Below are 14,809 nucleotides of genomic sequence, written 5' to 3'. Positions count from 1 at the left end.
TGCTGGGAAGGATTGAAGGCAGGAGGAGAAGGGGACGACAGAGGATGAGATGGTTGGATGGCATCACTGACTTGATGGACGTGAGCTTGAGCAAGCTCTGGGAGTTGGTGATGGACAGGGAACCCTGGCATGCTGCAGTCTATGAGGTTGTAGAGAGTCAGACATGACTGAGCAATTGACCTGAACTGATATAGTGCTGTACTGTAATAGGTTTATAAAACTTTTCACACAAATAGTGCATTAAAAACAAACACAGAAATCAAGGAAAATATTTTTAATCTTAGGATACAGGACCTAGGACAGTACAACAGCTGGCATTAAGCGGCTGGCATCGAGTGAACAGGCAAGAACAGTGACTGATGGAGGAGGAAGAAGATAGTAGCATTGAAGGATCACCAGCAATAGGAGATGGAGGGTGAGCTGCAATTTCACTCACCCCTGATGTTGGCACAGGTTCTGGTTCCTTGCTAGATTCAATTCTATCCACCCTCTTGCTTCCAGACACCCTGGGCTTGAAATAAAGATACCATACTACTGTACTCTATATAGTACTGTACATAAAAGCACAACTACTCACAGAAGATGCACACCTGACAATATATGCCAGGCACGTGAGCCACCTTATGTGACTGCACTTGCAAACACACAATCCCACCTTGAAAGTTCGGACTTGGAGGTTAACAGGTCATGGTATTTTCAAGGCCCATCCATGTGGAATGATGTATCAGTCGGTCATGCCTTTTTGCGGTTTAATAATATTCCATTGAATGGATATATTACATTTTGTTTATCTATTCATCAGCTGATGGACATTGGGTTGTTTTTACTTCTTCTCCATTATGATAATGCTGCTATAAACATTCCAAGTACAAATCTTTCTGTGGACCTATGTTCTTAACGTCCTTGGGTGTATACAAAGGAATGGAAGTGGTTAACTCTGTTTTATGCCGTTTCAAAAAATGACCAGTTTTCCAAAGCAGCTGCACCATTTCATATTGCTATTTGCAATGCATCCCAATTTCTTCATATCCCTCTTGTCTTTTAGGGTCAAGTGGTGTATCTTGTTGTGGTTTTGATTAGCATTTTCCTGATGACTAATGATGATCATCTTTTCAAGTGCTTGTTGGTCATCTGTGTATCTCTTTTGGGCTAATGTCCATTCTGATCCTTTGCTCATCTTAAAAATTGGATTGCCTTTTTATTTTTGAATTGTAGGTTTATGGTCTTAAATACACCTTCCCATAGAACCTAGTTTCTATGGGAAGGTAAACAAATCCACTATGCTAAACCCTGACATTAAATGTAGTATACTCACTTTAAACAGTCTAAAAGGACAATGGAGTGAGAAACTGTTTCAAAAGCTTTCATGGTTTAAAAACCTGGAGAACCACCTAAACTCATTCTTTTAGTCGTCCCATTCATCAATGATGTGATCTTTGAAAGCATGCCTCACTTTGCCCTTTCTGTACTGGTGACTACATCACTTACTAGAGACGTACAGTTCAGTCGCTCAGTCGTGTCCGACTCTGTGACTCCATGAATCACAGCACGCCAGGCCTCCCTGTCCATCACCAACTCCTGGAGTTCACTCACACTCACGTCCATCGAGTCAGTGATGCCATCCAGCCATCTCATCCTCTGTCGTCCCCTTTTCCTTCTACCCCCAATCCCTCCCAGCATCAGAGTCTTTTCCAATGAGTCAACTCTTTGCATGAGGTGGCCAAAGTACTGGAGTTTCAGCTTTAGCATCATTCCTTCCAAAGAAATCCCAGGGCTGATCTCCTTCAGAATGGACTGGTTGGATCTCCTTGCAGTCCAAGGGACTCTCCAGTCTTCTCCAACACCACAGTTCAAAAGCATCAATTCTTCGGCACTCAGCCTTCTTCACAGTCCAACTCTCACAGCCATACATGACCACAGGAAAAACCATAGCCTTGACTAGCCAGACCTTTGTTGGCAAAGTCACGTCTCTGCTTTTGAATTTGCTATCTAGGTTGGACGTAACTTTCCTTCCAAGGAGTGTCTTTTAATTTCATGGCTGCAGTCACCAACGTACACTCCAGTTCAAATTCAGTGGAAGTACCTGCAAAGTCAATTTACTGCCTCAGATATGTTTGACGATGACCTGAAGTTTTAGTCTTTTCTCCTGAGCTTCCTCCCCTAGGAAAGTAAGTCTATGTAGGGTGAGGAGTAATCTGGAGGAATAAGGAAAGGCTATGGGAAATAAGTATTTTCTCGCCTCCAATGTGCAGGATTGGATCCAGGGCTTCTCTAACTGATGATAGTTAATTTCCCTCAACAAATTCATGCTAATTTGGTGATCTGGAACCTTGGGCCATGGAATCAATTATTTTATTTCTGATTCAAGGGTCTTTCCCAAGATCCGTCTCAGCATGGGGGCCATGAAACTGGAGTTGGTCACCAGTTCCATGGCTGATTCGCATGTAAGTCCACCAGTGGCCTGCAGACAAGCTCTGGATACGTCTGCACAAATTACTGTAATGGAGCTGTCAAGTGAACAAATGGTTGAAAGCAGATGAAGTCAAGAATTATCTCATAGGCTTTATTCAAGTAAAACACCGACAAGATCTGGAATGCCAACAGTGTATCGTGAAACAAATGTGACACTTTAATAATAAAAAACACAACCACGAAGAAGCACTATACTTTCCCTCTATTACATTAGCAAATACACAGAAGAACAACAAAATAAATGGACCTACTTCCAACCACTGGTTCTCATACACCCATGAATATTTATCAGAATTACTTGCGGAGGTATTAAAAAATATACTGAAGTCCAGGTAGCCTCACTCTGAGGTTGCAGCAGGGGTCAGAGTCAGAACCCAGGTATTTTTTTTTACAAGCTCTTCGGATAGCTGAGTTTCCTGCTGGTTGAGTCTCTGATTTTAGGTTGACTGGGGTACTTTGGGTTTTTTGGGTCGCTGTGTCAGGGTACGGGGGGCTTTTTTCACAGAGCTACTAGCAGTGGTGAAGAACTTGGCCTCTGGCTTTTTGGGAGTCTGTCTTGGGTCTTTTTTCCCCAGGGAAGAGTTTCTTTCTTTCTCCACCTCTTCTTTGACTCTGGCCTTCTTCCCTGGGCCTTTCCCTGGGGTCTTGGGCTCCGCAGCTATTGGGGTCTCCAGGGCTGGGGAGGCCTTTCTCTTCTTCGCACGAGCTGTGTTGGGACCAGGACTCTTTTTCGGAGACTTCTTTCCTATTGCAGCTTTTTGTATCTAAGAAAAAGAAAAAGGGGGGTGAATATGGGCCAGACTACTAACAATGTAACCAAAAGAGCTTCTGTTCTTAAAATTTAGAGAACCCCTAAAAGGCACACTGCAGCACAAATTGAAAGGAACGGCTTTTCCTTCTGCCTTGCAAATGTTTTGAGAGGCAGCTAGCTGCATTTCATTATTAATGACTGTAGAAAAGGACCCTAGCATTTTCTTGGTGCAATCAGCGGAAAACCATCTTTTCCTATGGCTGGGGCTAAGGGCTCCGGGAAGCACACGTTGGGAGCACAGCAGGGAGACCTGTGACCTCATCCTGACTTTTCTTCACCCCCAGGAGTAAATTCCCTATATGTGTGTTAGGGCAGTGGGTTACCCTGCTGAAAACCAGGTTGGTTGGCTGGTTATCCAGTTAAAACCAACTGTGGGGCGTGTTAGAAAAAAGTGGGGACTGTACTCCAGGCTGGGATGCCTGGATTTTCCAAACACCCTAGATGATCTGAGGACAACATTCCAGCAATGGATTGTGTCCCACACAGAGAGACAATATAGACAAAACCACCAAAAGGACTTTGTTTCTGACAATATAAAACAACAGACTGAAATTTTGAAAAACATTAAAAATATGATGAAACTTTCGTATCTTTCCCCAAATTTCCTAGGTGGTTCAAAAGGCACACACACTTCTACACTCTTTTCCAACCATGCTGCACAGCTTATGGGATCTTAGTTCCCTGACCAGGGATCAATCCCGGGACCATGGCAGTGAAAGCGCCAAGTCCAACCACTGGACCTCCAGGGAACTGCTGACACTTGAATACTCTTGAATCGTATAACCCCGGCAGCGATGCTTTCCCCTCCAGCATATCACCTTCCAGTCACGTTAAAACAAATACAGCTTACTTCTAGAAACAATTATACTGCTTACAGTAAACATACTAATCATCAACATTAATTTCAAGTGTATTAAAAAATCTCAATAGCACTGTGCGGATACTTTAAAAGGAATATTTTCACTAACAGAGGAAAATTATAATTCTGTTCAAAGAATTTCAACAGAATTTGAAGGATTTTAAGGATTACTGTTACGAAAATATACCTAATAGGTAAAATGCAGGGACAGCCATGGGACAACCCTGACGGGCTATGCCCAGAGAGGCTGTGAGTCTCCCAGACGTATGGCGAGGGCCACCCTCCAATCTCTTCAAAAGGACCCACTGCTCCCTTCTGACTCTGAGGTCTCTCCCCAATAGCTGGATGGATACTCTGAATGAAAACATTAACAAAGCACCCCAAAATAAAAAAACTCAGTTCCTTTAAACTACCTCCTCTGAAACCCATGAAGTCAGAATTCTGTTAAGAGCCACGCAGGGCCGAGTGTTTACAAAGGTGTTAGAGGGAGGACCCAGCACCCAAGTTTCCCCTCAGGTAAGTTTTCTGAGATCAATTATGTGGTGACTGAGGACTCACCTTCGCAAACGGAATCTGCTCTTCAAAACCACAGGCAACATGGTTGAATTATTAGCATTATTAATATGGCTGAGTCTCCCTTGATTCCAAGGTACATGAAGAAAGCCTTGGCTGACTACAGGTCACTCCAATATTTAAAGAGGGGGGCAGAGTCAGTCAGAGGTTCTTGGGGCTCACCCTGGTATTTTTCATCCCTTGCTTCACAAATTTCTACAAGAGCTGCCTCCCAGGTGTAGTACTCCCCGTCCCTCAGCAGTGCCTGCCGGCACACGTGGGCCCCAGAACCCATCCACAACGGGAACCAATATTAATGAAAATACCTTGGTGCTTCCTGCAGCTGGAGTTTCCTTCAATGGCACCAGCAATGGGATTTCATCTTCAGAATCATCTTGTGCTTTAGGAAGGGCGCTCACCCCACCGGTTTCCTCCTGGGGTGCAGGGTCCTGGGTTGGAACGCCCCCAGTTTTGGGGGCCACTGCATCGGTTGTTGGGGCAGGTTTGGCCTTTGCAGCCTGCTTCAGAAGCTTCTTTTCTTTCTTCTCCTGCTGTCTTTTAAGAGCTCTTTCTGTCTTCTTCCGGCTTTTCTTTGATACCTCCAAAAAGAACCAAGTGTAATTTTAAAGGTGGAATCTTCTTAGCACGTGTAGTCAGGTCTTTCGTCAGCTCCTGAAAGGGCCTAGACCTGCACAAGATCCAAGCAAATGAGCCCCACTGCCACCACTTGAAACCCAACTCCACAGCTAAAGATGCATTTTATGTGGTGAATTCTATCCAGAACCTGGGTATGTGAAGCGTGTGGTCACCGGCTGTGTGGAAGTCAACTTCGTCTATAGGTCGAGTTATGAATAATTCGGAACTGTACAGTATGTGTTGTGAAATAGCTGGTCTTCCATACACGCAGGGTTCCATATCTACAGACTCAACCAGATGTGAATCAAAAATATTCGGGGGCGGGATCCCCAAAGTTCAAAACAGCAAAACTTAAATTTACTGCACTCTGGCAACTCTTTACATAGCGTTCACACTGCGTTCAGTATTATAACCTAAAGATGATTTAAAGAATACAAGAGGATGTGTGTAGCTTACCTTATACACTGGACATTGTTGTTCAGGCATGTAAACAAACAAACCAAAAAACCACTCACTGGACACATGGATGAACAGGGCTGGAGAAAGACTGAATCAACTAGGAGACTGGTCCAGCCAATAACAAAAGGGTCCACTTTCTCTCCTGCCACTTTTCACAACAGTACCAGCAGTACTTAAAACCCACACACCAGAAGCAAGAGGCATGTCAGCCTCAAGCAGTCTTACACTTTGCCCACAAAAAACCAAGTACTCGACAGCCTAGATTTTGGGTTTCCTCTTCCTCTCAGCCTCTCCTGTAGGTTCTTCTGAACCTCTGTTCTCTCTTCTTGGGCTGTGCTTATAGACATGATGAAGCCTGTCCAGGATATGAACTTCTACTAACCTTTTTCAACAGGTCTCGTGTGCGAAGTCCCTTGGCTTCACCCTGACTGCTGACAAAGGAAGAGAAGACAGGCAGGGAAACTGACCGCTCAGTCTTCACGAACAAGAGCTTCACGCTCTCCCACTTCTAAAACAGAGAGAAGAGCAACGTCACCCGTGCGGGTTTTGCTTCTTTAATATGAAGGACTGACTGCGAGACATCTGCAAGACCGTACCTCTGGCAGTTTCTGCGAGAGACTTTTCGCAACAGCAACGACATTTTCAACGATGTGCTGAATCGGCATCCCCGTGTGACCAATGCGGATAGTGCTGGAAAAGCATCCGACACAGAGATGTGAAAATGTAACTTGCTTCTCAAAATAAAGCATAGGCTGGTATATGACAAACAGAAGTACACAACTCAAACTTTTTTTTTAGGGTAGAAACTCTAAGATCTTCAGGTCCTCCATTTATTTTAAGAGAAAATGATCATCTTTCCTGTTCTAGAAGAAACACCTTCCTCCTGAAATATCAAGAGGTGATTAGCCACTGCTCTCTGGTGACCTAGATGGGAGGGAAATCCAGGAGGGAAGGGGTACGTGTATATGTATGGCTGATTCGCTTCACTGTATAGCAGAAACTAGCACAACTTTGTGAAGTAACTATAGTCCTGCCATCAAAATAAAAAGTGACTGAGGAGCTGGCACATAATTGTGTGAGGTTGGGAGGGTCAGTGGGGAGGACCACAGGAAATTCTACCTGCATTCTAGAGAACACAGGTCCCCGAGCCAGCCCTCAAGCTTTGCTGAGGGTGATAACCCCCGATGGCTGCTCTGGAAAGGACCCACTCCCAGGAGGACCGCTTGTTATTTTTATAGCCCCACTGCCCTGACGCAGCATCAGCTGCTCGTAGAATAGCATATTCTGGCCGAGAGCAAAACTATCTCCTCAGCTGAAGCAGAGGGCACCCACGGGCCAGTGGAGAGTCCAGAAGCGCCCACAGCTCAGCCACCAGGTCCCCTGGTCCTGCCAGCTCCCACTCTCCCTGCCAGGGGAGCTGACAGGCAGGCTGGCTGTTGGTGGGGTATCTCAGAATGAGGGTGACACGGGCTGGTGATCCCACCTCTCTCAAACCAAAGAAGGGGCTCGCCCATCCTGTGTGCCCACTGGCACCGACCTGTAACCACACCCTGAACCAGGCCTCTGACCCTCAAGCTAACTGATTCCCAAAGACCACTGCTTTTATGTCAGCCTATATATATATATATATATATATATATAGTGGGGGATCCAGCCTGCCCATCAACTCTACTCAGCTGCTTAACTCACCCAAGTAGGAGGGTTCCCACCTGCAGGCAGAAGATGACACCAGAGTCCATCGGTCTCCCCAGCCACGCCCTGCTCTAACTCGCCCAGAGACACTGCTGAGGGCTGGCCTCTCTGGTGAGCCTGTTTTGTTATGGATGTGACTACTGGGTCCACATGGGTTTCTGGGGTATCTCTGGGTGGAAAGGCTCTACAGCCCTGCCCTACTGGCAGCCGCTCATCCCTACACCACAGATGTCCCAGTCATCAGATTACGTGTTTTATGAAATGATGTTGAATTATGTTCCTCCACACAACTCAAACTTAACCATCCCTTCAAGCACTCAAACTCAACCTGCTTCTCAGTCTAATTTAAAAAAAAGAAAAAGGCTGAGCTGCTCTGTCCACCTGAAGGCTGGGATGCAGTCACTATCCTAAAAGGTCTTTGGTGGGTGTGGGGATTCCACCCAGCTCAGCATTCCAGCAAAGAGAAGCTCCATGAGACCATGCCGAGATATAAGACGGGCTGGTAAAACAGGGGAGATTCAGAACTCACTTCTCAAGAAGTTAAAGCAAGACTGAAGTGGGCCTTGACTTTAAAGGACAAATGATGCTGGTCAACACAGAAGCCCAGAACTACTAACATTCCCTAAGCATCGGTCTTATTCTCCTGTTTTCCTGAACATCTGGAGGTGCCCTATCCAATACAGTAAAAGTCAGCAAACATGCCTTTTTAAATTCAGCTAAAAACAAGTGAAGTTGGAAATTCGGTTCTTCAGCTGCAGCAGCCACATCACGAGCTCAGCGCCCATGCGTGGCTCATTCTCCTGTGAGACTGCACAGCCACAGACCGTCTCCAGCACTGGGGAAAGTTCTAGGGGGCAGCACCGTTCTAGAGAACCGCATACTTCTAAGGAATGAATTTTAGTTTATCTGAAAAATCTGATTTCATTAACACCATCTTATAAATGTTTATACAGCCATCGCTGTTGTTCAGTCATTGAGTCGTGTTCGACTCTGCAACCCCAATAAAACCATTACTAAAGACAAAATTAAACAGAGGCACACATTCACGCCTTTTACCTACCTGCAAGAGCCGCTCTTAGAAATGTTTAAGACAGTTCCCCCAATGCAGTCGTTGATCTCTCTAGATAAAGTCTTGGACTGAAGGTTTACAGATACTGGAACCCTAGAACAACACAATGGCTCTTTACTGCAGCACATAACAGCCATAAACATCACGTTACTCAAGTCTGGTCAGTGCTGACAAACTTACTTCTTTCTGTTGTAGAAATGCCTCCCCAGATGTGAGGGCAAGAGCCGCCTGATTCTGGCATCTGCAATGAAGAAGTCAAAACTACCCAAGAGGCGGAGCTTGGCTTCATAGGCTTTATATTCCTTTTTTAAAGTTCGGAAGGGGATAATCTAGAAAATTTAAGAAAATGTAAAAACATGAATATACAAAATAGACACAGACTCAGTGACACAGCAAACAAACTTATGGTTACCAAAGGGGAGAGGGGAGGGGAGGGACAAATTAGGAATTCGGGATCAACAGATACAAAACGATATTGTAAACCAACTATACTTCGATAAAAAAGAAAAAGGAGAAAGCAAGCAGAGAGGAAAAAAGAGAAAGTATAAAAACACAAAAAAACTAAGAACCTGGAGAAGAAAAAGAAACACAGGGACAATTTGTGTTTAGATTCTAAAATGCCCTGGAGTCACAGCTGCGTGGACACGAATGTGCCCAAAACAGCGCAGGCACTAGACTGACCGCTGAGGACACAGAGGAGTGAGCGGGACCCTCGGCTAAAGACACTGCACCACCAACTACAGAAACGGTGAGAAGCGCTGAGCCAGAGGCAAACCCAGGACACCCCGAAGGAGAAAGGAGCAATTTAACAGAGCAACCTTCTGTAAAATCTTCAAGATAGAAACATCACTGATGCTCATGTAGAGATCTTAGGCCAACCAACCTCAACAGATCATTCGTTACAAGCTGGAGGGAATATGCCCTACCCAAAGCCAATGGGTAAATTAAGTTAAAAATTAAATTCCCAGGAGAGGAACATGTACCAGGTAATGTATTACTTGTCACTTCAACTGAAATCTTTTTCTTGGGGGGTTCAGGCGCAGGGGAGAGCCAAAAGGCATGAGGGATCTTAGTTTCCTGACCAGGGCTCAAACCCAGGCCCCCAGCAGTGGAAGCACAGGATCTTAACCACCGGACCACCAGGGAAGACCCTCCTATCACTTCAACTGAATCCAAACTTTAGTTGCCTTGAAAATATTAACCTGCTCCCTACCTGAGAAATGGTTTTGATCCCATGGTTGTTTAGAAGCTTCTTATAATAACGTTCTGTCTGTTCAGAGCTTAAATTTGGTTCATCTTTGGTAAATAAACAAACGTCTGCTAAATCTGATCGAATACCATGAGGCAAAGACCTGCAAAATACATGAGACAGACCAAGGAATAAAGCATTATAACTGATCATATATATGTTTATATCCCACAGAATACACAATAAATCCAATCATTTCAATAAACTTTATCCATGGTTTTTAAACAAATAAGCTACTGAGCACAGCACACACGTACGCATAGTTTTCAATGGTACAGAAAAGTTAAGATTCAAATACTAAATCACCACAAATATCCACAGACCGAAATACCATTAACATTTGGGACGCAATTAAGAGTTAAAATATATCAAGGACTCTCAAAATAGTACAAATGTAACTATTATTTGGCCACAACACACATGGCATTTTAATTCCTTCCAGGGTTCAAACCTATGCCTCCTGCATTGGGAGGTGGAATCCTACCCACTGGCCCGCTAGGGAGGCCTGATCATTATATATTTACTGTATATACACATGTACTATGAAGCACGAGAATAATCCAGTTTCATCAGGGCAGTTCTGGTTCAGAACGCTACCTTGCAGAAACCTCTGGGCTCCATAATCATAACTCTTAAGAGCTGAAACAGAAAAGAGAGCAAACCCACAGGCCCCAGCAAACATGCATTATGCTGAGTCTCAAAAAGGGCAAAAAAGGCTTAGCTCGGGCGCTAGGTCTGTGTGTCCTGAGGAAACATTTCCTTAGTTTAAGAGGAGAGCAAGCCACAGCAGCAGGGCTTGGACAATGAGATGGCAAGTGGCAGAAATCACCAAGAGGTGAGCGGTTGGGAAAATAACCTGGATAATGTGAGGGCCACAGTGTGGAATAAACAAAGAGCACGCCCGGATATGCGAAGCAGGAACTAAAGCAACATGGCTAGGGCTGCTCATGGCCATGAGTTAAGAGAGTCTGAGGGTTACAGGGGTCTTCCCAGTTTGTGATCATTCTTTAAAAAAAAAATTGTTTTTAGATGTCTTCAATGACTTTATTACAATGTTTCTGTTTTTCGTCTTTGGCCAAGAGGCATGAGGGATCCCAGCTCCCCAATCAGGGATCGAACTTGCACCCCCCAGCATTAGAAGGTGAAGCCCTAACCATTGGACATCTGGGGATAACATCTCCAATCGCAGTTATTCGTAACCCCTATCCTCCACTCTTATGGGGGAAAGAAAAGCTACCCCGCATCTTGCTTTCTATAACAGAGCAGCTAGCTTTGGAAATGAAGGATTCCACAGAGAGGCAGGTTACCAGACAGAATATAGGACACCCAGTTAAACCTGAATCATTTTTTAAGTATAATTATGTCCCCATGCTACATGAGACCTACTTACACTAATAAAAAATTCCCCCGTATTTTTATTTGCTAAGTCTGGCATCTTTGACCTAAGAGTTCTAGCAATAAGAATGTGTAATCTTCATGGGTTTCTTTTCTGTAAGGAATTCACTGTCAAATTTTTAATAGTCTCTGTATATAGGAATGAGTTTAGCGCCTCAGTAATTTTAACTTGGAACTAGTTGGACATGGAAAGATAACAGATTCTATGAAAATATGAAAGCTGTTTCATTTATTCTAACTTTTGTCCTCTCAAAAACCAGGTTTTCAGATTCAACAGAACTGAATCTGGCTTTGGTCAAATCATCCACCAATCATTCAGAAAACTGATGGAATTTTTAGAAAATTTAAGCATGTCTAAATCCGATGGTTTTCAGATCAGATATTTTGAGTTTACAAAGTTTCCACCAAAAATTAAGTTGACAGCTGTTAAAGTTCCACGAAACAGCCAAGCAGTTAAGACCAGCAAAAGTAGAAAACAAGAACTTACAATCTGACCCTCAGTTCTTTACTTGGAATTTTCCATAATACCACCATTAAAAAGAAATTTTCATTCTCGTTCAGAAGTAATCCATTTGCGTTTTTCCTGGATCTGGAATGTGCCAACAGAGCCTCCACTGCCTTCTTAACCTGCAAAGTGGAGATACACAAGTGAGTCAAATTTCAATTCAATTTAGCAAAATTCAAAATCTAGCCCCTCCCCAGAATTCGCCCCTGCTCAATTTCTATTTTCACAGGTAATCTCCACAACCATACTCATCAAGATTGTGTAATTTGTAAACAGAGGAATGCAGCCACCCGAAGTCCAGCGGTTAAGACTCTTGAGTTTCCACTGCAGGAGGCACAGGTCCCCACAAGGCCAAAACAAAACACTAAGTGGGAGCACGCTTCCCCTGCACTCAACAATGAAGGCAGCAAACCCCATAAAAGCACAGTACATCTGCGTCTCACACTTGCTGAGTGCCTATCATGCGCCAGGCCCCCCCGGCCCCCTTGTTTTGTTTGCATCACCTTCTCTGATCCTGGAGAGCAGAGCCCATTTTTAAATCTGAGGAAGTTACCAAGGATCAAGCAACTTGGCCAAACTGCAGGGGTATGTGTATACATACAGCTTATTCATCTTGCTGTACAGCAGGAACTAATACAACGTTGTAAAGCAACTATACTCCAATAAAGATTAACAAAAAATAAAGCTTTCTAATTTGCAGCTTTATTTCTAACAAAGCCTAATCAGAATGTTAAAGGGAAAAGCAGTCCATCCTAAAGGAAATCAGTCCTGAATATTCATTGGAAGGACTGATGCTGAAGCTGAAACTCCAATACTTTGGCCACCTGATGCCAAGAACTGACTCACTAGAAAAGACCCCGATGCTGGAAAAGATCGAAGGCAGGAGAAGGGGACGACAGAGGATGAGATGGCTGGATGGTATCACCGACTCAATGGACATGACTGAGTAAACTCTGGGAGTTGGCAATGGACAGGAAGGCCTGGTGTGCTGTGCTTCATGGGGTCGCAAAGAGTTGGACACCACTGAGCGACTGAACTGAAAGGGAAAACTTGGTAGGACCTTAAAAAAGCATTCCTTTAAGAATACCCAGAAGGAGCCAAACCAGTCGTGTGGTTTTCAAGGTATAATTTGGGCCTGTTTTAGAGACATTCCCTTTTCTCTTGCCCCACTGTACTGCTGTTATAAGGTGATTCCTTTTGTGTTCTGATACCTACTCATCTTGTGAAAAACTTAAAACATTTAAGCAATGTTAAACTCGGAGAAGGGGGCAGCAGAGGATGAGACAGTTGGATAGCATCACTGACTCAGTGGACATAAACTCCAGGACATAGTGAAGGACAGAGGAGCCTGGCATGCTCTGGTTGGACACGACTTAGTGATAGAACAACAAAAACTCTGTGAGGCAGTTCAAAATGGAGTCACAGTGGCCAGCATGAACTTCCGTATCAATTGTTTTAAAACATCTGCTAGCAGTTTCCCTGGTGGTCCAGTGGCTAAGACTCTGTGCTTCCAATTCAGGGGCCTGGGTTCCAACCCTGGTCAGGGAGCTAGATCCACATGCAGCAACCAAGAGTTTCCACATGAGGCCACTAAGGCCCAGATCTGTCAAATAAATATTTTTTAAAAACCTGCTGTAACACTGAAAGTGTCTCAGAGTGATAAACTGAGAGTGTTACTTTAGATGAGAAATTTGATGGGCAATGTGTGTGGGACAGAAGGAGCAACTGATAGAACCATAACCCACTCCCCTGCAGTAACTGTGTGAGCTAAGTCTCTTTAGTGGTGTCTGACTCTTTGGAACCCCATGGACCCACCAGGCTCCTCTGTCCATGGGATTCTCCAGGAAAGAACACTGGAGTGGGTAGCTATTTCCTTCTCCAGGGGATCTTCCCCACCCAGAGATCAAACCCTGTGTCTCTTAAGTCTCCTGCACTGGCAGGTGGGTTCTTTACCACCACTCCTCAAAAAGGGACCCTGGAGCCGAGAGACGTGATGTCTCCTCGCTGGACGACGAGTCTCCATGCTGCTGAGAGCTGGTGCAGACGGATACTGCCGGAGGCCTTGTTTCAGTAGGAGCCTGCTTCCCTCTCGGGCTTGTTAAGAGACCAGCTGCCAGACTGCTGCTTGTGCTGCGACGCCTCCTCCCAGGACTTCTCCTTGGAGGCTACTCTGTGTTCTGCGCTAATCATTTGCAATCAACTAAGAGATTTATCGGAGAAGGCAATGGCAACCCACTCCAGTACTGGAAAATCCCATGGACGGAGGAGCCTGGTAGGCTGCAGTCCATGGGGTCGCTGAGGGTCAGACACGACTGAGCGACTTCACTTTCACTTTTCACTTTCATGCATTGGAGAAGGAAATGGCAACCCACTCCAGTGTTCTTGTCTGGAGAATCCCAGGGACGGGGGAGCCTGGTGGCCTGACGTCTATGGGGTCACACAGAGTTGGACACGACTGAAGTGACTTAGCAGTAGCAAGAGATTTATGAATTATCAGAAACAAAAGCAAAAAAGGCAAACGGCAGGAAAGGAGAACCAGGTGGGCCTCACTCCAGGGCCCCAAGGTATATCTGAAATCCAATTCAGGATCAGGGACTCGCCTGGACCGCCTAACTCCGGCGGTTAGGGCTCTGAGCTCACACTGCAGATGGCACGGGTTTCATCCCTAGTCTGGGAACTAGAACCCCGAAAACCGCGCGGAGCGGCCATTAAAAAAAAAAAATCAACTCAAGAGAGCCAGGCCGCAGGGCTGGAGGAGGCGGGCATCTAGCCGGCTGTTTAAGGCAGCGGGAGAGCGGAGGACACCGCGAACGAGCGACCCTAAGCCCAGAAGGCGTCCGCACCGGCGCGGAGCCCGCCCTCGGAATCCGCGACTCACAAGGCCTCGGCAGCCCCGCTTCCGAACTCCCCGCCCGGGGGCCACTCACCTGCTCTTCGTCCAGCTGCTCCGGGCCGGGCGGGGTCTCTGGAGTCGAAGCTGAAGTCTCGGGTGAGGTCGACGGCGGGTTAGAAGCCGAAGCCTCCATGTTGCCCTCACCGCGTGGAGACTCGCGTGCCGACCCGGGAACTCGCTCTCCGTGCGCACGCGCGGACGCACGTCCGTAGCCGGA

General features: G+C 45.5%; 1 protein-coding gene across 1 annotated transcript; it reads right to left on the bottom strand.

The window, feature by feature from the left end:
• Window positions 1-2,537: 2,537 nt before the first annotated feature.
• RSL1D1 (ribosomal L1 domain containing 1) lies at window positions 2,538-14,801 on the bottom strand. Its single transcript, XM_027527175.1, has 9 exons — window positions 14,627-14,801; window positions 11,682-11,821; window positions 9,764-9,902; window positions 8,731-8,879; window positions 8,542-8,643; window positions 6,386-6,479; window positions 6,172-6,297; window positions 5,021-5,293; window positions 2,538-3,236 (listed from the first exon to the last, which is right to left on the bottom strand). The coding sequence occupies exons 1-9, from the start codon at window positions 14,723-14,725 to the stop codon at window positions 2,910-2,912; spliced, it is 1,449 nt and encodes a 482-aa protein (XP_027382976.1). The 5' UTR covers window positions 14,726-14,801; the 3' UTR covers window positions 2,538-2,909.
• Window positions 14,802-14,809: the final 8 nt, after the last annotated feature.

Source organism: Bos indicus x Bos taurus, chromosome 25, assembly GCF_003369695.1.
Source record: "Bos indicus x Bos taurus breed Angus x Brahman F1 hybrid chromosome 25, Bos_hybrid_MaternalHap_v2.0, whole genome shotgun sequence".
NCBI classification, from domain to species: domain Eukaryota; kingdom Metazoa; phylum Chordata; class Mammalia; order Artiodactyla; family Bovidae; genus Bos; species Bos indicus x Bos taurus.
The sequence above is the reverse complement of the archived record's forward strand: the minus strand, read 5'-3'. Positions and strand labels throughout refer to the sequence as shown.

Excerpts from the sequence above, each read along its gene's own strand:
- RSL1D1 (XM_027527175.1), bottom strand. The coding sequence starts at position 14,725 with ATGGAGGCTTCGGCTTCTAACCCGCCGTCGACCTCACCCGAGACTTCA. Across the intron at positions 9,903-11,681 it reads AAAGAACTGAGGGTCAGATT|GTCTTTGCCTCATGGTATTC; the intron begins GTAAGTTCTTGT and ends TGTATTTTGCAG. Across the intron at positions 8,644-8,730 it reads CATTTCTACAACAGAAAGAA|GGTTCCAGTATCTGTAAACC; the intron begins GTAAGTTTGTCA and ends GTGTTGTTCTAG.